The sequence below is a fragment of the Carassius carassius genome, chromosome 40 (assembly GCF_963082965.1).
Source record: "Carassius carassius chromosome 40, fCarCar2.1, whole genome shotgun sequence".
Taxonomy (NCBI): domain Eukaryota; kingdom Metazoa; phylum Chordata; class Actinopteri; order Cypriniformes; family Cyprinidae; genus Carassius; species Carassius carassius.
Genome location: NC_081794.1, coordinates 19,047,456 through 19,072,796, shown reverse-complemented (window position 1 = coordinate 19,072,796; position 25,341 = coordinate 19,047,456). Strand labels below are relative to the sequence as shown.

Here is a 25,341-nt window from a genome sequence, read left to right as displayed (position 1 = left end):
AGTGCTAAATCACAAGGAATATATTTTATGAGAGAACAACCCAATATAATGTTTTCTGTGGTTAAAGAGTAGAAACGTAGAAAAACTGTAACCTCAGATTACTATAGCACAGATTAATATATTAAATAAATATGTAAAATCTTAAAGCTGGAGATGTTAAGTTTCACTTTTCAAAGGATTTAAGTATGAGTTTGTTTCTGTAGTTATAGAGATTAATGACAGCAGAGAACAGATAGAAGTGATAGGAGTAAGTATAATAATAAATGAATAATAAAACAAAAACAACCTAAATAGCTGGTTGGATAAAAGAGTGTATGTTTCTCTTCTTCCATTCCATACTATGGTTTATTTTAATGAGCTTCTGTAATTATTTAATAATTTCGGACAGACTGGGTTTAGTGCCCTCAGCAGTTTGTGATAGAAATCTATGTATGAATATATTGAAATAAATCTTCAGGTACATGGTACAGGCGTTATAAAAATAAAACATACTTATAATTATTTAATGAAAACCACTAAGCTCCTACTATACTAAACTATATATATATATATATATATATATATATATATATATATATATATATATATATATTTACATTTTCGAATATAGATTGAGTAATCGAATCAAGTATATGAAAATTTAAACTTTACATCCAGTAGCATCCAGAAATAACATTTGAAATATTGTGCCGTATAACAGACTTTAATATTTTTTGACTAAATGTCCAGTGTTTGACACTTGTATATGGAAGTGCAGTAGACAACAGTGAATGAAATGAAATAATACACGTTTTATGTTGCTGCTCGCAGACAGGTATATTTAATAGACATAACTGCTCAGTAAAAACCCAGAAAGTAGCACCATTGAAAAGAAAATTAAGAGGTAATGATTTTTAATTTCTGAAACTTTATGAACCCACATTGACTTTCCATTACTAGGATTAATGAGTGATGCTGCTTTAGATCCTTGTTTACATGCAAAATACTCTCCACATGATGTCAGAATGAATGTATATTTCACTTTTTCATTTTTGTTCTGGCAGTCAAATGAATGGATGAAACTAAGCAATGCATACCTGACAGTCCATCCTTTGTTCTGTAATCATATGGTGTGTGTTGATTCAGGGGAAATGCGAAGAGACAGGCCTCTGCTTGGAGAGGTAAGTGGTGGTCACGCTGTTGCTGCTAACAGGAGTCACTGGACTGGTGAGCTGGATGTGTTTCACATGGAATGATGACTTGACACACACTGGTTTCAAGAAGAGATACCCTCACTCAGCTTAGAGGGTTCACAGTTGAGTGCTCTGAAGACTACAAGAAGTACAAGCTCTTCCCAGGTATGCAGGAGGTTACTCATCCATGAATTGAAGTCCACTCACTCAATATTGCAGTACTGATGGGAAATTACTATTTATTTGTTTTATTTTTATTTTATTTTTTAGAAATGTTATTGTGAATTTTCAAAATTGCATGTTGATTTAAACTTATACACCTTTAAACAATGTTTTTGTAATAGTTGCATATAGAAGGTAATCACTATTTTGCTTCCTTGCAAGTATTTTATGGTTTTTGAAAGTGGCATTTAAAATTAATTGATCTGTGTTGCTTGTTACTTTATTTAAAAAAAAATGCAATTAATATTTTTTATAGTCTGATATATGTATATAGTTAAATGCAACTTTTTCCTTTTGAGCATAGATGTTGTCAATTGAATTACATAGATTGGATGTATAATACATGTAACTACAATCATTATTTTATTTGAGATATTTGCATATCAAAGTGTAATTGATGTTTTGTACATTTGTGTTTTCTCTTTTGCATATTATTATCAGTTTTGTTTCTTAATCTGTAAATCATTACAATTATTTTGACATCTTGCAAGTATTTTATAGATTTTAAAAGTGACATTTAAAGAGCATTTGCATTTCTTGTATTCTTGTATTTCTTGTTAATTTTATATATAATAAAAAAAGTAATAATGCATGTATCATTTTATTAAATATAAATTAAGATTTTTCCTCTTAAGCACAATTATTGCCAGAAGTTTGTGGAAATATTTGACTTGGTATTGATTTAAACTACATTCTCATTTAAATGAAAAACATGTAATTTATTAGACTGGTTATTCAGTCAGTTGCCTGGTGTGCTTTGTGCATGTGAAGATCATTGTGTTTATAAAACATTACATAATTTTTTCCTTAACCAGAAATGTTGTACTCTACATACTAATTTAGTTTGTGCATATTGGATTTGTCTCTTTGACTGATCACTGTATGGTAATGGTTTATATTTGTGGGTGGTGGGTCTAACATTTATTTTGATGCATTTAGCAGATACTTGTATGCAGTGTGACTTAAAATAAGAGGAACAAAACAATTTGTCAAACAATTTTCATAGTACATAATGCCAGAATATTAAGCAAGCTAGAGAATAATTTTTTTTTGAGTGTGAATGTGTGTAAATGCATTGGTTAAGATGCACACAGCTTATTTTGGTGTTTGTATCTTTGTTCCAAAAACTCTTTGTAATATAACTGGGGCAACCTTTGAACAACAATGCACTGTTGTATAAGAGGAAACCCGTTTCCAAACAACTTCCATGAGCAGAAAGCAAATCAACACCTGTGCATTCCATTGTTCTAAATCATGAGGTTAGATAATTGGTGGGAGGCCAGATCTGTGATTGACAGTCTGAAGCCTCCCACAAAGGACTCATTACAGAACCTCACACCAGCTTCAAAAAGCTGTAGGCGCCACGAACAAAGCAAGTGCTGGGATTAACAAGCGCTCCCTTGGCTCCAGTTCATCCCACTCTCTTTACGACTAGGCGTAAAATAAGCTTTGGGAAAGAGAATGGAAAGAAAATATATTGTCCTGAAGCTAACTGTAGCTGGTTGTGGTCTTTTAAATTCCTTCAAGAATTCCTACTGGATTCTAGTAAGTGGCATGTGAATCTGTGCCAGAATGCTACAGTATATACTGTGGAATATGATTGGATGTACAGCATTGTTGTCAACTGAACACCCCTCTTTGAATATTGCCTGACTAACAGCACCTCCTCTCTGAGAGGATGCTGTAACAAAGTCCAGTCAGTATGTAGTACATTTTGCAGGTCAGGCTGCGTTGCTGAATGTGTCATTGAATATGCAGTCTGAAGAGAGAATTTGGCTGGGGAATAGAGCCAGTTACTTTAATCACTGTCATAATTAATGAATCGATATGAAAGGCTAATACATTCTGTCCTCAGGTTGCACCCCAAAAAAATGCGGCAGATCCATTTTAGACAGTGTTGTGACTTTGGAGGAAGCTCAGAAGCTTAGAAGGTACACATGCACACTGACAAACATCATGATATATGTATTATATATATATGTGAGTGTGTGTGTGTGTGTGTGTGTGACAAGGAAACACCAAAACCAGTCTTAAGTATCTTTTTTTTTTAACTGATACCTGAAAGCTATATGAAAGAAATAATCTTTCCATTGATGTATGGTTTGTTAGGATAGGACAATATTTGGCTGAGATACAACTATTTGAAAAACTGAAATCTGAGGGTGCAAAAAAATCTAAATATTGAGAAAGTTGCCTTTAAATTTGTCCAAATAAAGTTCTTAACTATGAATATTACAAATCAAAAATCAAAAATTAAGAATCAAAAATTAAGTTTTAATGTATTTACTGTAGGAAATTAACAAAATTTTTCATGGAACGTGATCTTTACTTAATATGCTAATGATTTTTGGCATAAAAGAAAAATCAATAATTTGGACCCATACAATGACTATTGCTACAAATGTACTGCAGTGACTTAAGACTGGTTTTGTGGTCCAGGGTCACACACACACACACACGTACGTATATAGGTATATATATATATATATATATATATATGTAGTCAACATTTGAAATGGATCAAAAAAGTTTTGTTTTAGGTTTTAGGACAACTTTGGTGAAAGGTTTTTTTTTTTTTTTTTTGGTTGACAGAACTAATTTATACGTTTAATTGTTGCAAATGACATGTACATGTGCAAATGAAAGGAGTGTTATAAAGAGAAAAAAAATGTTTCTTCTTTTTTAAATTTATTTCAGGATTCAATGTTTAATTCAACTCTTAATATTTCACTCTTAATATTTTATTTTGTTTACATATTTTACTCTTCATATTTTACAAACATTACAAACACAACATTTTACAAACACAAACACGAATACTGTCGTTTTATAATTTTGTATTATATAAATTATTTAAAAAAATAATCAAGATTCTTTGATGAATAAAAACTTCCAAATTACACCATTTTTTTTAAATAGAAAATATTCTTTAACATTATCAATGTCTTTACTGTCATTTTTGAGTAATAAATCTATTGATTTCTGTCATCTTACCTTCTCCAAACTTTGGAATGGTTAGTGTACAAGAAATAAATACATGTATATGCTCCCCTTATTTCACAAGTAAGCCGAGTGGAGCTTATCACTTGGTGGTGTAAGTAAACAATTTTCAGTTCAAATGCTTGCAGATGTGTTTAAAAAAATAATGGCATGTTAGTCTATCACGGAAGCAGCTGCTTAAGGACACAAGAGGGCAGTACACACTATGGTTTTGACTTCAGCTAGAATTCAAACGCAAACTTCTTTTCCATTGTGTGTCTAGATGGACTGTGTTGTTTGGTATGATTGAGTTTCCACAAGAAAGTGCGTTTGGGAAAATTAACATATGATCCGTGGTAGATTCTGGAAGCAACTGTCCTGTGTTTGATAGGAACAACATGTGACATTCTCAGTGGTTGTTGAAATTGAATTTTGCATTAGTATCAGATTAAGCTCAGCTCACCAGTTCATCACTCTGCTTAATGGGAAGATACTGGAAAAGACCATTGTTGATATGTACATGTGCTGCTGAGACCTAAGCCATACTGTAAAATAAATCAAACCAGATACAATTTAGGATGAATCTAAGGTCCAGTATTGGTTAAAATGTTACAAATTGCATCTTAATTTGAGAAAGTTAAAGGGTTAGTTCACCCAAAAATGAAAATTATGTTATTAATGACTCACCCTCATGTCGATCCAAACCTGTAAGACCTCCGTTCATCTTCAGAACACAGTTTAAGATATTTTAGATTTAGTCAGAGAGCTTTCTGTAACTCCATTGACAATGTATGTACGGTATACTGTCCATGTCCAGAAAGGTAATAAAAACATAATCAAAGTAGTCCATGTGACATCAGAGGGTCAGTTAGAATTTGTTGAAGCATCGAAAATACATTTTGGTCCAAAAATAACAAAAATTACGACTTTATTCAGCATAGTCTGATGTCACATGGACTACTTCGAAGATTCATTTTTATTACATTTCTGGACATGGCCAGTATACCGTACATACATTGCCAATGGAGTTACAGAAAGCTCTCTGACTAAATCTTTTTTAGGTTTGTAACGACATGAGGGTGAGTCATTAATGACATAATTTTTATTTTTGGGTGAACTAACCCTTTAACTAACTAGTTTGATTGGTACAGCATCGAGTGGCTTGTTGAATTTTTTTTTTTTTTTTTAATGTTCCTAAAGGATAATTTAAGCAGTTAGTGATTCCTGAATTTTTAATATTCTTGTGCAAAAAGATGTTCTTTGGAGCAGACTGGATAACATAATTATAAAATGTCCATGTTAGCTTGAATGCATTTGTTATTAAACCAAAAAGCAAAAAATATATTTTGAAATTCATGTATTACCATTCAAAAGTTTGGGGTTGGTAAAATAAAATGTTTTGAATGATGTCCCATGCTCACCACTACTGGTAATAAAATAACTTTTAATTAATATATTATAAAATTTAATTTATTATTGTGATGGCAAAGCCTAATTTTCAGCAACAATTACTTAAGTCTGTAATACATTATGTGATCCATAATCCTTCAGAAATCATTCTTATATGCTGATTTGGTACTCAAGAAAAAAAAAATCTTATCATTATTAATAATGAAAGCTGGTGGGCTGATTTATATTTTTTTGGAAACCATTGGACTTTTTTCAGGATGCTTTTATGTAAAGGAAAATTTATTTGAAATAGAAATCTTTTATCAAATATCTGTCACTTTTGATCAATTTAATGCATCCCTGCTGAATAAAAGTATGCATTTATTTAAAAAAATATTTTTAACAAAAACATTTGAACGTTTACAATTTTTCACCCAAATTGCTATGCTGATTATACAATTTGTAATTCTACATTTCATTTTACCTTACAAAAATCAAAGCATGTTTGCTTCTGGTGGCTTTTGGACCCTTATATAAAGACTAGATTACTTTTATAATTTGTTCAGTTTATTTTGACCTTACTGGATTACACAGAGAATTTCTAATATTACATAAAATTAATTTTCAAGGTAGAAACCTAGTCTTGAGATCCTACCAGGCAAAGAGGCCTTTTATAGAGTGTGACCACGGAACTTAAAGGGAGGGTAATAGAGGTTCCTGCTGAGTTTTTAAGAGGAGATCAGCCCCATCATGATGATCTATGAAGTGTGTAAAGACAGATAGCAGGGGATACCAGGACTGAGAGGAGTCCATCTGTTGACTTTATGATGCAGCACGAATAACAACAAGCCCAGCAGTGCAGTCCAGCAATCAGGGTAGATGCCAGCCCTCAGTGGTTGTCTTTGGAGTTTATTCAAACCAGAGACACTAGGGAAAGCATTGCTTTTTGCCAAATATTGACTTTTTCCACTTTGAATGTGTCTTTATTCCTTTTTGTTGTGTACAGGCCTCCATCCTGGATCTTCACTCTGGGGCATTGTCGATGGGAAAGCAGTTTGTGAATATCTATAGGTGAGTAGGCTGTGTGGCCTCATACAGAGTCTAACAGGAAGTCATCTCCAATTGAACTTCAGCAACAGCTTGATCTATTCGAATCACAGCTCTATCAGACTTCTCAAGGTGCATTTCATTTGCACATCAAAGTGTACCCATGGGCCCGAGGAGCAGAACAGAAATCAATGGCAGCAGTGATGGAATGACTTTCTAGCTTCAGCTGTTAAAGATCGTGTCTTCATCTTTTACACATGGAGATTTCTTTTCCTGTGTCTTTATATGTGGTTTACACCTAGGTGCCCACACACAGGCTGGTACTGTGCTGGCAGTTAACATGTACAGCTGGCATGTGTTGGCACGCTTGCGGTGACACTTTGGTCCTCTGTGTGTGAATTTGTTTTTGCCTGTATTTGGATATGGCAGCAGCAATTCAGTTTTTAAATGGCAGCCATCCTACAAATGTTTAAGGTGATGTGTTTGATGTTTTTTTTTTTTTAATCTCTAGATATTTTAAGAATGATATAAGGGATGTTTTTACAGAAGAAGATTTTGAACTATACAGGTAAGTGATGTAGAAATATTTGAACTAAAAATAACAATAATAATAATTATAGGTGAACTATTCCTTTAATCTTTTTTTTTTTGTTAGTGGCGATGCTTTATTTTAATTATCCGTTTATCTGTGGCACTTTAGTTATACACATTTAGACAGGCATCTTTGGTCATTTTCGTTGTGGATCATGCTGTCCTTTTTAGCATTTTACACCATGAGCATTGCATTTTTAAGATGATGTGTCAAGTTAAAAATAGTTCTACTGTGTTGAACACAAGAATGTGTCAGGTTTACCTGATGCTTCCTTAACGATTAGTCAGCTGGTCTTTGTGGCAGCCCACCAACTAGTTGCTTTGAAAATCTGTGGTTTTATAATACCTTTTATGGATATGGAAGAATAAATGTACCACAGGCAAATGTCTACTATAATAAAGAAATTTTATGTGGTCTGTTTTAAACCAGTGATGTCTGTAGCCGAATTCAAAAGACAATAACTGGGACATTTGTTCTGGACACCAAACAGATGTACCTCACCAAGCCCACCTTCTTCTCTCTCATCAACAGCACCTCTGCCAAAACCACTCATGATGAGTACTGGGACCCACATATCGATAAGGTAACACGCACATCCAAGAACACTTTAGCGCCTGATGTTTAACTCATATCCAAGGAATGTTCAAGAACTCCTAATGTTTACTCTATGACCAGTGTTCTGAAACTGCCAATCACATTGGTTCCCTCAGAACATGAACCAAAAATATCTCCACGCAACAAGGGCCCAGATGTTTTGAACTAGCTTTAATAGGCCATGTTATTGCAAAGCTGACATTTATAAATAAATAATGTTTCACATCAAATTAGTTCAGTGTCTTGAAATAAAGCAGAACTTTAAATACTTGTCTTGAAAAGCAAATCTTTAAAGCAAAAGCAAAGGGATTTAGATATGAATAATGGAACTAGATTAATATTATTCATGATGTAACCACACATTGGCTAATTATTACAGATATGAAATTAATTGGTACTCAGCCCTAGTAACTGGTGTATGAGAGATCCCCACAGCCCAGTGGTGTACGCTTCATGAACCAGTTATAGTATAAAATAATTGAATTTGATTTTAAATTGGCCAATATACATGTACACTGACTTGTATTGCCACACAGACATGGCTTTAATGTGTTTATAAATGAATCTCAATCACAGGAAACAATGAATCACATGCTTGAATGTGGATCTATTGGTTTGCATAGATCAATGCCGATTTATGTGACATTTACACTGACTTGTCACATTAACAAAAAATATTTCAGCATCAGATTGGAAAAATAAAAATAATTATTTAAGAGTGGGCTAAATTGGCCAAAATAACACAGCTGTCTGTCTTAATCAAATACAATTACACATATTCATGCTTAACGAGCCCCAGGAGGGGCCCAAGACTTGCAGTACGCCACTGGCCCATTTGGTTTAAGCATATTTGAGGCTATTGTCTGAATTTCTCATGCATTAGAGATGGAAATGCTCAGCAATGTTTGCATCCAAAACAATATTTTGTGCAGCACAGTTGGGTCCTGAACTCTTTATTTGGCCAGGCATAAAATCGTTTTTATCACAACAACATTGCCTTTAAAAGACGTTATTTATTTTTGAAACAAACCGTAATCTTCCTGCTTCACTTTTGAGCTGTTGAAATGAGGTCTTGAGGGGATCTAAAAATCAGTTCAAGTTCATTTGTGTCTGGTTTTAGAAATGCAACTTTGATCTCCGAGTAGGTTGTGCATTTATGAATGTGGCCATCAGCGTGATCCTTTCACATTGCAGGCAAGGTTTACATGCTTGGCTGTAACACATCAGAGGAATAAACTGCATACACTGAAGATGATTTGCTTTGTGTTTTGAATTTCTTCATGTTGAATGAGAGGCAAACAGATAAACAGATTATCCAAAGGCCATTGTAGCTGCACCTATTGGTTTGTTTTTCAAAATGTAATTATCCACATTGCGTCATAATCTGTCATTTGCTTATACAGTTTACAATTCACTTGAATCAGTTCATGTTTAGACAGAAATGCATTACGGCATATTTATAATGTGCTGTGCTGGTCGGGTTTGTCCTTGTGGGATGATATTTTGGCATTGCTACAGTAATAAAAACAAATAAGTGCCTCTAATGCTGAATGTGTTCCCTCTGCGGTAGGTGTGTGGAATATTCTTCATTAATCCGTCTCTGAAAAACCACTGGAAATAATGTGTGGCCACCAGAAGACTGCCAGTCTCAAACTCTAGATTTGATTAAAGTAGTTAAAAGTGTGATCTGACATGCTGAGAAGTGTGGTTTAGGATCACTAAAGAGATTTCCCTCATAAAGCAGAGCATAGTTTAAAATCCCAGGGACGCTGTTAAATGCTACCACTGTTTTTCGTTAAGCCAGGAAATCTTAGGTTTTACTCTAGGGTGTTTTTTTGTGTGTGTAGATTTTCTACATTAGAGATTGGCTTGATGTGTTAGCTCTTAACACATCAGGAGATCGTGATCAGTTTTGTTCACCCTGTTCCCCTCGAGTACAAAATTAAAATTCCACTAAGCAAGATTAATTATAAAAACCTCCTAATTAGTGTTTTAGGCTCATGCTGATTGTTTGAGGTTTTAGGGGGAAGAAATGTTCATGTTTTTTTTAAATGTACACATTTTTCTAACAGGAGACTTATGGATCATTTGACTACATGTCTTTGCTCTACTTGTCTGATTATGGGTAGGAGTTCAGTGGCGGACGGTTTGTCTTCATGGACCCCAGTAGCAACAGGACGGTGGAGCCATGTGCTGGGAAATACAGTACAAACTATCTCACACACTCATTGTACAACCACTGGTAAAAAAGAATAACTTGGATCCTTCCATTTTGTCTAATTTTAGACCTATATCTAAACTTCCCTTTTTATCGGAAGTCTTGGAGAGAGTTGTTTTTAATCAACTTCAGTCATTTATCGATGAATTTAGTATTTATGAAAATTTTCAGTCTGGTTTTAAACCCTGTCAAAGTACAGAAACTTCTCTTTTAAGAGTTTCTAATGAGCTTCTTTTAACTGTGGACTTTGGTAACTCTGCTGTTTTAGTCCTTTTGGATTTGACTGCGGCCTTTGATACAGTCAACCATTCTTTTCTTTTATCTAGACTTGAACAGTGTGTCGGCATTAAGGGCATAGCCCTTAAATGGTTTTAATCATATTTTACAGACAGAAGCTTTTCTTTTCACCTTGGTGAATTTTCGTCATCTGCTGCCCCATTTTTTGTGGCGTCCCCCAAGGGTCAGTATTGGGCCCTATTTTGTTCTCTTTGTAGCTGCTGCCCTTGGGGTATATTTTTAGAAAGCATGATATCATCTTCCACTGTTATGCAGATGATGTACAGATTTATTTGCCTGTCAAAACTAATGACAAAGCTTCATTTCTGTCATTACTTAATTGCCTGAGAGATTTAAAAATATGGTTGGATCAGAACTTTCTTTGTCCTAATGAAAATAAGACTGAGATTGCTGTGTTTGGTCATCCTGGGGATTTAAGTGCTTGTGTAGATGCACTTGGTAATTTAGGTTATATGTTCATCCATTTACCAAGAATCTCGTGTGATTTTTGACAGTTCTTTTAAATTTGAAAAACAGACTAGTTCTGTTGTAAAAGCCAGTTTCTTTCAACAGAGACTGTTGGCTAAAGTCAAGACCTACCTGCCACGTAAGGAGTTTGACAGTATAATTCATGCTTTTATAACATCTAGACTAGACTACTGTAACTCTTTATATGTTGGTCTGGATAAGTCCTCTCTTCAACACTTACAGTTAGTCCAAAATGCAGCAGCTCAGCTTTTAACTGGGACTAAAAAGTATGAGCACATTACCCCTGTCCTAGCTTGACTACACTGGCTTCATGTCTGCTTCAGGATTGATTTCAAGATTTTATTGTTTGTTTTTAAGATTTTAAATGGGTTGGCGCCTGCGTATTTATCAGAGCTTTTGCATGTCCACGCTCCCGTTAAAGCACTGTGGTCATCCAATCAGGTGCTCCTCAATGTTCCAAGAACCAGGTTAAAATATAAAGGTGACCAAGCTTTTTCAGTGGTGGCACCTACTTTGTGGGATAGTTTACCTGTACACATAAGAACTGCTCAGACTGTTGGGATTTTAAATGACCACAGACCACATACAATTTTATATATATATATATATAGCATAAAAGTAATGCAGTGTGTTCGAGCATGATAAGGTTTTAATTAGGGCTGTAAGTTAAAGATAAAACCAAACTAATGTGATTAATTAAATATGCTAATTAATCAGCATGGAAAATTGGAGTAAAATGCAGATTATTGGCTTGAGTAAATGTTAGTTTCTTAAATAATTTCTAAAATAATTATTTGTACATCTTTTTGCATTTTACAAAGAAAAATTATGTTTCAAATAATTGCTGAACTTTTGAACTTTCTATTAATCAAGGGATCCTTAAAAAAAAAAAACAATTTCAACAATAACATTAAGAAGCACAGCTGTTTATATCATTGATGATAAGAAATGTTAATTTAGCACTTTCAAAAATGAACAATTTTTTATATAATAAAACATGTATGAAATGTATTACATGTTAAAACCTTCTTGTTGGATTTACACCTAATGCCAACTGGCAGTTTTATTCATTTATATGGTCCTGAGTATTCAAATGACCTCTTGCAAGACATGGTGTTATGTCTGCTTAAATTAAGATCAGTCATGCTCTGCCTAGTATCTGTGCCTAATGCAGAAAATAATGTGCAAAATAGAACGAGAGATTGATTGTTTTGTATAACGTGTGTAAGGTTTCCATGCTTTGAATTCTGTTGGGAAGGAAAACTGCATCTTAATTAGCAAGAAGTGTACCTACTGTAGACACAAGGGATAAGTACTAAAACCAGTTAATCTTTCATGAAGATGGATTGCAGGTAGAGTGTATAAATTATGAGGTTAGTAATTGGTACCACTGAGGTTTTTTCACACACCAGAGTCAATTTAAAGAATCATGCAAGTGGTTCAGTAGTTGCATTGAAGTGCGAAAGCATTAGCATTAATTATCACTTTTTCATTTGTATATCCCCATGCAGTAACATGGGATTTTGTTAAGATTCTCTCCTGTATTGCACCGATTACAGCCACACTCCAAATGCTCTTTATGACTTGTTTTGCATACCTGCTTCATGGAATAATTGTTTTGTTTTCTCAGCCTGGCTTTTTGATAATGTCCCCAACTCCCCATGATGATGTGATCCATAAAGAGCTGCCTGATTATTTGGTTTGCATGGAGAAGCTGGCTCATGCATGTGAATTCATTTACCTTTCAGCTCTTTAGGATCTGTCACTTTTGAGTGGATAATGTCTGCTATTTTCCAACTCGGTTAAGGTGCACTCGGATAAAGTGGCATCATACAATGATGATAGAAACTGTCAGGCTCCTTTCTTACAAAATCTTCACCCACATGGTGAGAGGTGTTTTGCCACGTATGACTTTTCATCATGTAGTGCTCTCTGAACCCATTAAAGAACGATGGCTGCTGTCTGTAAAATATTATTTTGTACGTATGTGTATAGACATATAGATATAAAAAAAATAATTTTATGTAAACATTAAGAAATGATGATAGTGTCTACAGGTGCATCTCAATATCAAAATTAGAATATTGTGGAAAAGTTAATTTATTTTAGTAATTCAACTCAAATTGTGAAAATTGTGTATTAAATAAATTCAGTGCACACAGACTGAAGTAGTTTGAATCTTTGGTTCTTTTAATTGTGATGATTTTGACTCATATTTAACAAAAACCCAACAATTCACTCTCTCAACAAATTAGAATATGGTGACATGCCATTCAGCTAATCAACTAAAACACCTGCAAAGGTATTCCTCTTGTTAAGCCATTCCTGAACCACAGACAACATCAGAGGCATGTACAGTAAATTAACATACTTTCCAGAAGGCCAACAATTCACAAATAAAATTTGTATTATGAAGTATTCTAATTTGAGATTTTTGTTAAATGTGAGCCAAAATCCTCACAATTAAAATAACCAAGAGACTTAAACTACTTCAGTCTGTGTGCAATTTATTTAATACACAAGTTTTACAATTTGAGTTGAATTACTGAAATAAATGAACTTTTCCATGACATTCTAATTTATTGAGATGCACCTGTATGTTTATATATATATATAGATATATACACACACACAGTTAAATATAATTAATGATTTTTACATTAAATTATTAGTTTTTACATATTAGATATATCTTGTGTATTAATAATAACAATACACACACATATCTATTAATTGTTATTATTAATAAAATATAATATCTAATACATAAAACATCAATAATTTTATTTATGAATCATTGTTAGACACACACACTCACACACACACACACTCACACACACAATATTATATATATATATTTTTTATTTATTTATTGTATATATGAAAGAATTATAAGTTATTTTGTACGGATTTTTTTAGCATCAGTGCCACTTCCAAAAATGCATTATTCATCAGACCCCAATGTTTGCAGCTCTGGATTTCTCTCTCCCGTGGTGCTCCGTCTCCAGCTAGGGTGATGAGTTTTGAATGTCTCCTTCCAGTTTGAAATGAATTAGGATACATTGTGTTGGATGAAGCAGCTGGAACGTGTTCCGGTTCACTGAGCGGTAGAAGCAGTGCTCTGTCGGTGTGTTGATTATCCATCAGGTGTGGCTGATGAGCCCTGATCTTCGCTGAGGTAATTATTAGTCTGATGGATAACTCTGTCGAACAGGCTATAATTATAACTAGACTGACAATCAACCTCCCTCTTTTATGATGGATCCAAGCAGGAGAGATATTGGCCTGTTGAGACACACAGCACTAAACACAGGGGAGAAGGACAGAAGTGAGATGAGAAAAGGGACGGGGTCTGCACAGACATAAGAAGAGTGTGAAAAATGACGTGGTATGTTAGAAGATTAGTTCGGGAGGGGGAAAGCACTTTAGTTTTGTCACACTGGGAAAATTGACGCCTGGCGCTGGATGAACCCTCTGGGATCACAGCTGCATCTACTGATTTGAGAGTCACAGAGGTGCAACGTGCTCTTAGCCAGGAAGAGCCTCATACAGTTAGAACCAGATGAGGAGTTTAAATGAGGCGACAGGTGCATTTTTATTGTCAGGTGGAAAAACAAAAGCCTGTATTTTCGTCTGAGTTCATTTCTGAAATCGGTGCAGTTCTGAAATTTGATATGCAGATTTGATATGTATAAGGACACTTTTTAAAAGCAGAAGACCTTGAAGTGGTGAAATGCCTGTAGCTGTCTGTCATGTCTTTACGGCATGCATTTAAAGGGTTTCTCATATGTATTTTTTATTTATTTATTTTTCTGCATTTAATGCAAGTCCGTTCATTGGTGGCCAAAATATGCCAGAAAATAACACTTGCGAAGGTTGGGGGCTTTTTTAAAATTGTGTTGGCATTTGCAACCTTGCACAACACTAATTTATGCTACAACCCGAATTCCGGAAAAGTTGGGACGTTTTTTAAATTTTAATAAAATGAAAACTAAAAGACTTTCAAATCACATGAGCCAATATTTTATTCACAATAGAACATAGATAACGTAGCAAATGTTTAAACTGAGAAAGTTTACAATTTTATGCACAAAATGAGCTCATTTCAATTTTGATTTCTGCTACAGGTCTCAAAATAGTTGGGACGGGGCATGTTTACCATGGTGTAGCATCTCCTTTTCTTTTCAAAACAGTTTGAAGACGTCTGGGCATTGAGGCTATGAGTTGCTGGAGTTTTGCTGTTGGAATTTGGTCCCATTCTTGCCTTATATAGATTTCCAGCTGCTGAAGAGTTCGTGGTCGTCTTTGACGTATTTTTCGTTTAATGATGCGCCAATTGTTCTCTATAGGTGAAAGATCTGGACTGCAGGCAGGCCAGGTTAGCACCCGGACTCTTCTATGACGAAGCCATGCTGTTGTTATAGCTGCAGTATGTGGTTTTGCATTGTCCTGCTGAAATAAACAAGGCCTTCCCTGAAATAGACGTTGTTTGGAGGGAAGCATATGTTGCTCTAAAACCTTTATATACCTTTCAGCATTCACAGAGCCTTCCAAAACATGCAAGCTGCCCATACCGTATGCACTTATGCACCCCCATACCATCAGAGATGCTGGCTTTTGAACTGAACGCTGATAACATGCTGGAAGGTCTCCCTCCTCTTTAGCCCGGAGGACACAGCGTCCGTGATTTCCAACAAGAATGTCAAATTTGGACTCGTCTGACCAAAAAAACACTATTCCACTTTGAGATAGTCCATTTTAAATGAGCCTTGGCCCACAGGACACGACGGCGCTTCTGGACCATGTTCACATATGGCTTCCTTTTTGCATGATAGAGCTTTAGTTGGCATCTGCTGATGGCACGGCGGATTGTGTTTACCGACAGTGGTTTCTGAAAGTATTCCTGGGCCCATTTAGTAATGTCATTGACACAATCATGGCGATGAGTGATGCAGTGTCGTCTGAGAGCCCGAAGACCACGGGCATCCAATAAAGGTCTCCGGCCTTGTCCCTTACGCACAGAGATTTCTCCAGTTTCTCTGAATCTTTTGATGATGTTATGCACTGTAGATGATGAGATTTGCAAAGCCTTTGCAATTTGACGTTGAGGAACATTGTTTTTAAAGTTTTCCACAATTTTTTTACGCAGTCTTTCACAGATTGGAGAGCCTCTGCCCATCTTTACTTCTGAGAGACTCTGCTTCTCTAAGACAAAGCTTTTATAGCTAATCATGTTACAGACCTGATATCAATTAACTTAATTAACCACTAGATGTTCTCCCAGCTGAATCTTTTCAAAACTGCTTGCTTTTTTAGCCATTTGTTGCCCCCGTGCCAACTTTTTTGAGACCTGTAGCAGGCATTAAATTTTAAATGAGCTAATTAAGTGGATAAAAGTGTAAAATTTCTCAGTTTAAACATTTGCTACGTTATCTATGTTCTATTGTGAATAAAATATTGGCTCATGTGATTTGAAATTCCTTTAGTTTTCATTTTATTAAAATTTAAAAAATGTCCCAACTTTTCCGGAATTCGGGTTGTAAAACTAGACTAGCTTACTTGTTGTCAAAGGCATAGTTCACCCAAAAATTTTAAATTCTGTGGATGCTGCTTTACAAGGTGCTTAATTTGTGTGTTGTTAATTGTGGTAACTGTGACAAATGTAAAAAAAACACCTTGCAGGATTAGATTTTGGATCACCAAATTTCCAACAGGGCACTTCTATGTATTTGTGTACGTGCCTGCCTAAACATACATGAGCTTCACGTTTAATAAGCACATTGATTCACAGACTAGATCGTATTCAGCTTTTTTTCTATTGACAAGGGAAATGTTTCCTTGTAACTTTATTTACACTCTAGATATTATTTTCACTTCTGATTAAACTCCTCTCCATGGAAACATTATCAAATCATATCATTAGGAACTCTGAAATAATAGCCATTTTATTGTTTCGCAGTGAACCAAGTTACATGACAACATGCTTGGCAAACCCTGTGCTCTTCTCTGAGCCTTTCATCTTAATCTGTCAATTAATTAGCATTTCTAAAGAATTGAACCTTATGTTATTTTTATTTGTGCATGATATCATTCCTCTTATAATTTCCATGCAAACACTTTAATCAGGATTTAAAATTTCCCAGCCATTTTCCAGATGTCCTTAGGCATTTTTTCATCTTGCAGGTTTTATGGTATTATACACTTTACTCCAGCAATGTGATGCAGTTAGTTTTTTTTACACATCCATACTGATACTAATGTGTCATCTTCTCAAATGCACAGTAATATTATAATATTTTAATGATATTCAGTGGAACTTTCACAATCAGAATTAGTCAAAAAGGCCAGAATGAGGCAGACACAACGGAGGTAATTTGCATAAATATCCTGTTTATCAAATGTCTCCTTATGCATCTTCAGTTCATGTGTACAGGATTACACTTGGCTAATTAGCATGGAGGCAGCATGCAGTTTTAAATAACTTATTTCCAGCTTTAACCTGCATGGGTCACTGTGAAATCTAACATTTTATGGAGGAATGTTTTTTCTGAAAATATCTAGTCTAAAAAATGTTTTTCCTTTGGCTGAATCATACCATCAGAACATAATTTACTCAATCTAACAATTCATTTAAATGGTTTGTTTCTAGAATCAATAATGAGGACAGAACAGACATATTGTCATATTATTAGTTATTATTATTGGTAATCATTGTCATAAATGCTATAGACAAACTAATGATTAAAAAAAACTAAAGATTTAAAGATTTCTTTTAACATTGATGATAGGTTAATGGTTTCATGTAACAATTATTTTAGTCATTCCATCACCAAATTATTGGATGTTTTCAATAATAAATACATTTCAAACAAAAAGAATTAAATAGGGCTTTGTTGATTCACAAGAAAGAACTGGTTCATAAATGTCATTTTTCTGTATCAAACCCTGTCAGAATATTGTCATATTAAATAAATGTGTTGTTAATAAAATATATTGCTGTGTTCTGTGCAAGAATCATTAAGGGCTTTTTTTATATAAATGTAACTGGTTCCAAGTTCATTATGAATTAATATAAAAAATCCTTATCCTTATTTTCTTTCTATCTCTTAGTTATGTAACTGTTCACCTGATTACATGTTTTCTGAACATGGGTAATAATAAATGAATGTATTTCAATTGTAATATCAAGCACATTAAGCACTGACATGTTAATGAAAAGACTTGAGATTTTGGGCTATTGCAAACAGTATTCAAATTTGCATAGGTGTTAATTATTGTTTTAATATTAAGTCATAGTCTTTGTTTTTCTTTTTTAAGCAGGGGCATTATGTAAAATAGCTTTGTAAGCCATGCATAGTTTCCCCATAATACTGTTTTTATAAACAGCGCATTGAGAAAACTAATTTGCTCTTTTAAGGCACTGCTGTGTTGATTAGTGCATTACAAAATCATACTTTGTTGAAATTCCTAAATCACAGAACATATTTCTGCTAGCAGTTTTCTCTGTTTTAACATGTATTGCGTTATCCCTTCCTTCTGTTTTCATTACACAGTTCTAATTGCATTGCCTAACACTTATGATTACCCCAAGCTTTCCTCCAGCTTATAAGATCTATGTTGCATTATGGATATTCCACCAGCAGTGCAGTCCAACATACAGCATTTATTCAAAGAATTTTACACATGCATTTCCACCTCTGAAAGTCAGCTTTTCAAAGAAACATGGACATTTAATGAGATTCAGTACAACTTTCATGATCAAGAATGGTCTACAAAGGTCAGTACCAGGACGACATAATGCTGGTCATTTACATAAATATCAAATTTAGAAAAGGCCTTGCTTCTTAAAATGAAATCAGCAGTCCAACCAAGTAAAATTAGGACATTTAAGTAATTATCCCAGCACTGACTTGCATTTTTAGAGATGCTTTGGAACCACTTTCCATCAACATTCAGATTTACTGCACGCTTGTCACCATTAAATACAACAACTTTAAACACAAACATTTATCTTCAGATACAGCTTAAAACTACATTTTAAACTGCCAATCATGAGGAGCAAAAAAAATAAATAAAATAATAATCCTTACGATCTGAACATTGTTGATTGACTTTATGAATACTTTTACTTGAATACTGAATAGTTTTTCAGCATATCACTTCAACCTTTCTCCTGTTTCTCTCTGTCAACACCCATCTTCTTTCATCTCCTGCAGGTCGGGTGTCATTCTTCTCATCCGGTTCTGAGAACCTCCATCATGTGGAGAAGGTCACTTGGGGTACGCGATATGCCATTGGGTGTCTTTCTAGTGTGACCCTGATTATGCCATTGATAACCCCTCCCTGCTGTAGGATCCACCCGGCTCAGATGAGTGACAGGAACCCTAGGGCGAACACACAGGAAAATACTGAAGCAACAGTTGGGTTCATGGCATAAAAAAAACTCTTATTGTCCCATTAGAAAAATGTTTGGGATTTTCTGTGCTTAGTTGGGTTTTGTCTGCTTTAGATTTTTTATTTAAATGCTGCTTTGTATTTTCAGGAGATTTACTTGAATTGCCATCATTTTGAAGATATGCTTCTTTACAGTTGAATTATCTCTTTCCTGGCTGTGCTTCACTCTTTAAAATCTTTTATATTTTTATAGCTAAATCACTGTCTAGACAGGACACACAAATGAGATGAGAGAACAGTTGTATGTAATGAAAACAAGGAGCTGGAAGATATTTCTGTTTGTCACCACCTGAAAAATGTTCTTTGTAGAATTGCTTTCAAAAACTACTTAATGAAACATCAATGCTTCCGATACCAAAAGAATATTTCATTCCTTCAGCAATGTATTCCTACTTGTGTGAAAGTTTTAAAAGGAAACCTTTTTGATATTTACATTTACATTTCTGCATTTAGCAGACGATTTTATCCAAGGTGACTTAGAGTGCATTCAGGCTATAATTTTTTTTTTTTACCAGTATGATATCTTTGATAAAAGAGTGTTATGATATTCAACGTAAAGGAGACAGAAGAAAAGTTTAATTTGTCTTTTATTCTAAGGTCTCTTTAACTGTCCAGTGCCAAGTGTGAAATTTTGTTTTGCGTGTCTGATGAGTTTTTGGAAAAACATTCCCTCCTTCGATGGTGTTGGATTTAATTACACTGACATTATGTGGTCAAAGTAAGTTCAGCCAGTCACAACACATTCGTTTTTGACACCTTGTTTTGAGATGTAACCGCTAATTGGCTTCTCTGTTTACAGACCCACAGCCCAAAACTGAGTGCTCTCTCCGTTGTGTGAGTTGAGGTGAGATACTTTCTCTCATGTAAAGCATGGGCAACCATCACTTATACATTTAATGTTAGTTATTCAAATGCATGCATCAGCTTTATTATAATCAGAAGATAAGTATGTTTACTATCTACTCATATGTGATGATTCATGAATTTTGGCTGATGCCTAATTTGCTGTTCCTGTTGCATCACCAATAGCTTAATTGGAAATCTCTCTTGGTCTGTCATGTTCCTTTTTCCAGCTGCTAATTCATTCATGCTTTAGCTGCTGCAAGGCTGAATATGAACTAGTGTGCAAATAGTCCTTCTAAATGTATCATTTCAGGTTTATGCAAATCAAATAGGTTTGACAACAGCAATCAAAGATTTGTGTCTCAGGGTAGATCACCTCAGTTACTAGGCTGAACTGTTGATTTATTGCCACTGTATATGATAGACTGCAATACAATCCTTCCACATCCTGTGGAATTGCTTATTTATCTGTGATGAGCTGTGTTGGCTAGAGATGATGGAGTTGGATGTGTTGGCCATGCGTCATGTGCTTGTTTTGAAAAATGAGGAGGATTTTTGCTCCTTTTCAAAAGTATGGGGTCAGTAAGATTTTTATTTTTGATGTTCTTATATTATGATATAATTGCAATTTAAAATAACTGTTTTCTTTTTTAATATATAATAAAATATAGTGTATTATATGATGCCGAAGCTGAATGTTGCATCAATGTTGAAAACATTTGTATTGGTTAATACTTTTGTGGAAAATCACTATATATATATATATATATATATATATATATATATATATATATATATATATATATATATATATATATATATATATATATATATATAAGAAAGTTCAAATGACAAGCACTTATTTAAAAATAAATATTTCTACAATGTAAAAGTACTACTTCCAAAAAAATCTTACTGACTAGATACGGTACATTTACATAAGATTAGGAGTATCTTACAGAATGTGCTGGTTTGATGTACATTAGTCCTCTTTTAACTATGATTTTGCAATCCTTTTAAGATCTTTACAATCTTAAATGTGTTATCTAGACCAAAAGATTAATATTTGCCTGATTACTGGCAGCAGCTTCAATGTTTCAGACTGGATTATAAGTGCACAGCTGATATGCAGCTTTTGGAAGAGAGGTTTAGCCAGTGGGTGTTGTGGTTTTGAAGAACAGATGTTGCTAATTAAATGATACAACAAAATTAGTGATGGATGCATTCGAGCTTGGAGTCCAACCACAATCAATTCACAAGAAATTCTGGATTGATGTCTACAGTGACACAAGCTTCCCTCTGATGATACTGTTTACACTTAAGTCATTTCCTATGACTATCACTTGCAGAGCCCAACAAAAACAGGTATGGTGAGATCGTGATTTATTTAATTTCTTGAAGAGACTGATAAATAAGATAGAAAATGTATAACATTTGACCGGCGCCTTCAATCTGTGGTTGTGCAATTTGTTATTAAAAGGGCTTTGTTTAATATGAGTGCTTTCTCTACAGTGTCATTAAGTAAAGTGATACACTCTCTCTTGACATCAGACTCAATTCTTCCAATTTTGAGCTAATGTTTCCATGATAAATGATGCTCAGAGTGTTTGCCAGTGTGAAGCTTGGGACTAGAGCTACTTAAGAAATCCCATAACAGTTTTGACCCTGGTCTGAACGTCAGCAGCCCTCTCTTGAGTTTGATGACTGCATGAAAACGTCAAACCCCAGTTGTATGGCTTCTGTTCTTTTGTCGCCATTGAAATGGAGACTGCAAGAATCAGTTTTATCCTTCCACATCCTTGGTTCTGCCAGAGGTAGATAGAGTGAGTGCATATGTTTTTTTACCTAATCTACACAACTGAAGGACTGTTGAGTCCTTACTGACATTGAGAACCAAAATAGAACACCACAGGGTTTTTTTCTCTTAGGCTTCCAAATAGATTATCTAAGCAACTGGCTTGTTGTATAGATCTCAGATCTTGATGTTACCGATCTGCAGTACCATTGTGAATTTCCTTTTTATACATAAATAATAAACATGAATTCTACAGACTGTCAGCATGACCTTTGTGGTAATTTCTCTAATTTTCCAGGCAGGTTTGCATGGTATCTATTTTGTGCTAAGGATATTGAGCATAAAGCATAACTGTAGCCACCTGCTTCACTTTTCTGTATCAATATTTCCCAGAATTATTGACTGAGCATAATGCATGAGCGTTTGAGGAACAGAGTTCAAATGCATGAATATGCATAGGCCAGTTTAGCCTTAAGCGGTGAATGCCACCATATGGATTGTGAGATGGGAAAACGATTCTTTTTCGGAATTCCCAGATTATACTTTTGGCCCAGAGTGTCTGGTGATGCATGTCAATTTACTACTTAGTTCTTGTGCGCAATCACAGCTGAATGGACTAATGTGAATAAGCTCAGAATTAGTGCACAAATGTCTCAGATTAGTGGACCATTTGTCGTTTTCTTTTTTAAATTGTAGACTGGCTGTGTGAAATCTCACTGTGAGCTGACGTCACTGTAAATGAATGTGTCAGTGTGTGATATTACAATGATATGGACTCCATGATGGAGTTAAGTGTAGATTCATTGAGCTTCATTTTCCTGTACTGTGCTTTTTTCACACTAGATTTCAATCCATCCACATAATTGCAACTCTTTGGAAAATAACATATTTCTGTGATAAGACAGCATTTTGGCTTAGATGTGGAAATATGTGGGAAAAGTTACTCTTGGCACAATAACATTTATTAAGTTGTGATAACATGCTTTTCTATCTGGACACAGCAATTCTTTTAAACAGGTGTCTTATAATATGTGATTTATGCCAGTGAGGTAGTGGGCTGTATGTAAAGTATTTATCATACAGTATTCAGCATTAACTTGTCCACTTCTGCAGTTGTAATTACAAATGCATCACCATCAAATATTAGTAGTTCTGCATATTATTTATGATATTTTCTGGGTTTATCTGTTAATCTCAACAGAGGTATCAAGGCCTTGATATCTTTGACAGTCCTACTTGGATGTCACTTTTCTGAATATGTTTCCATCTGCACTGAAAAAAAAAACATTTATCTATTTATCTATCTATCTATCTATGATAAATGACATTGGGTGCATCTGGAAAATATGAATGACTGTGTTGTTTTTGAATTGTGAAAAGTGTTTTCGTTTAATCAAACTTTTAAGAGTAATTCTTCCACTGGGATACTATTCCGAAGAAGTTACATTTTTCTTTTTTTCCCTCTGTTAAAGCATGTTTTTCATTTTCTGGAATAATGATTAGGTCATGCCCTGGATCAGCCTTCAAACTGATATTAATATCATGTGTGATGGTGTGGAAATTTCATATTATGTGTGATGGCAATGAATTTGTTCGGTTTTGTGAAATAAATAAGGCTAAGATTTGGTGTTGGCTAGTTAAATTTGAACACTTAAAAATAAAGAAATCAATTGCTTCTGGACTCAAATCCATGTTAGGTAAAGACATCTGGCAGATAACAATGTTATCTATATCCAAGCTGTCACTGTGCTGTTCTGTTAGATATCCCTCGGGATTTCATCTTTTTATAGCTATTTCAAGTCAAAAGAGAATTTTCCTTATTTTAACGCACTACATTTTATGAGTAATGAGAGGGACACAATTCTTTTACAATCTTCAAATCTAGAATGGCTCTTTGTCGAAGTCACGGCTGGACACAGTATAGCTCCACTAACTGAAGAACCATGCTTACCTTTACCTGAACGGGTTAAGCTTTCCAATCTCTTCACTGCATCACCTTTAGCTGCGCCATGACAAGCGTCTCAGAGTTGAAATCAAACTGATTACTGGATGACGCAGACTTGCCCCAAGAGTACAAGCTCGGTGGGCGCTTTCTGAACGATGAAGTGTAGCGGTAAAAACTCTTGTGGCGGTTTTTAAGATACTCCCGATAATTCTTGGTCAGGAGCGTGTACAGAAAAGGGTTGATGCAGCTGTTGCTGTAGGTCAGGCTCGCCACGAGGTAATTGATGCTCGTGTGCGTGTGTGAGGCGAGACTGAAGGGTTTGTGGTACAGGGGCACAAGTTGCCATATCCAAAAGGGCAGAAAACACGCCCAAAACACGAGCACGATGGTGAAAATCATTATCAAAACTTTCTGTTTTGGCGAGCGCTTGCTGCTTTTATTAATAGCCGACGTCTTTTGAGACTCTAGGTACGTCCTGGCCAGTCGGGTGTATAAGTAACCAATTACAAGCCCTGGCGCCATTATGCTCGTGCAGAACAGGACGGTCAGGTACAATTTATACGCCTGAGGTGCCCAGGTGGGCGCGCATATCCTTTTCACCCCTCCATCTGCTGTTGTTTTAGTAGTCTGGTTAACCATGACCATCATGGGAAGAGTTAGGACGAGGGATAAAATCCAAACTCCCCACGCCATGGCTTTTCGGTAGCTTTTGGAGCGTTTTACAGTATCCAGCGGTTTAGTCACTGCCAGGTAGCGCTCCATGCACATCACTGTCAGAGTAAAGATACTCGCGTGCATAGTTAACAGGTCCAGACTCAACAGTATCCTGCAGCCCACGTCCCCGAAGTACCAGTCCTTCAGAAAGTACGTGCACACCACAAAAGGAATCGTGGAGAGGTAAAGGAGATCTGCGACCGCCAGGTTGATGATGGAGACATACATGGAAGTGGCGAAGCGTATGGAATGACACATGACTACCAGCGTGTAGACGTTTCCCGAGACTCCAACGATGTAAACCACTGAAAGCAGCGTCCCGAAAGTCGATGTTATCACAAGCTCGTCCACCGAGCCGGAGTTGCTACGGGACGGACCGCTGACACTGCCAGACTTGTTGTTATTCATCGCGCTCGCGGTGAATGTGGAGCTCTGCACGGGAACTTTATGCCAGGTGCGCCAAACCCCACATAGCTAACTGTTTGGATATTTGACAGATGTGTCTGAGCGCACTCGCCGGTGTCCGCAGCTCCTGACGTCAAAACGATGCTCCGCTCTTGCCTTTTCGCCAAATGATTTCGGAGAAAGTTTAAAGAGAGACATCGTGCATTT

The 25,341-nt window shown here is 35.3% G+C and overlaps 2 protein-coding genes across 2 annotated transcripts; one reads left to right on the top strand and one right to left on the bottom strand.

Annotated features, from left to right (window-relative positions):
- Positions 1–745: 745 nt before the first annotated feature.
- Positions 746–19,800, top strand: uts2r2 (urotensin-2 receptor 2). Its single transcript, XM_059531615.1, is given in 13 exon segments — positions 746–756; positions 842–883; positions 1,126–1,163; positions 1,166–1,244; positions 1,246–1,337; positions 3,250–3,325; positions 4,815–4,881; positions 6,769–6,833; positions 7,321–7,377; positions 7,831–7,984; positions 10,068–10,200; positions 19,195–19,272; positions 19,275–19,800. Coding segments are annotated over 13 exon segments (948 nt in total). The 3' UTR covers positions 19,331–19,800.
- Positions 18,622–25,341, bottom strand: LOC132121782 (urotensin-2 receptor). Its single transcript, XM_059531534.1, has 2 exons — positions 24,022–25,341; positions 18,622–19,362 (listed from the first exon to the last, which is right to left on the bottom strand). The coding sequence occupies exon 1, from the start codon at positions 25,135–25,137 to the stop codon at positions 24,055–24,057; it is 1,083 nt and encodes a 360-aa protein (XP_059387517.1). The 5' UTR covers positions 25,138–25,341; the 3' UTR covers positions 18,622–19,362; positions 24,022–24,054.

Excerpts from the sequence above, each read along its gene's own strand:
- LOC132121782 (XM_059531534.1), bottom strand. The coding sequence starts at position 25,137 with ATGAATAACAACAAGTCTGGCAGTGTCAGCGGTCCGTCCCGTAGCAAC.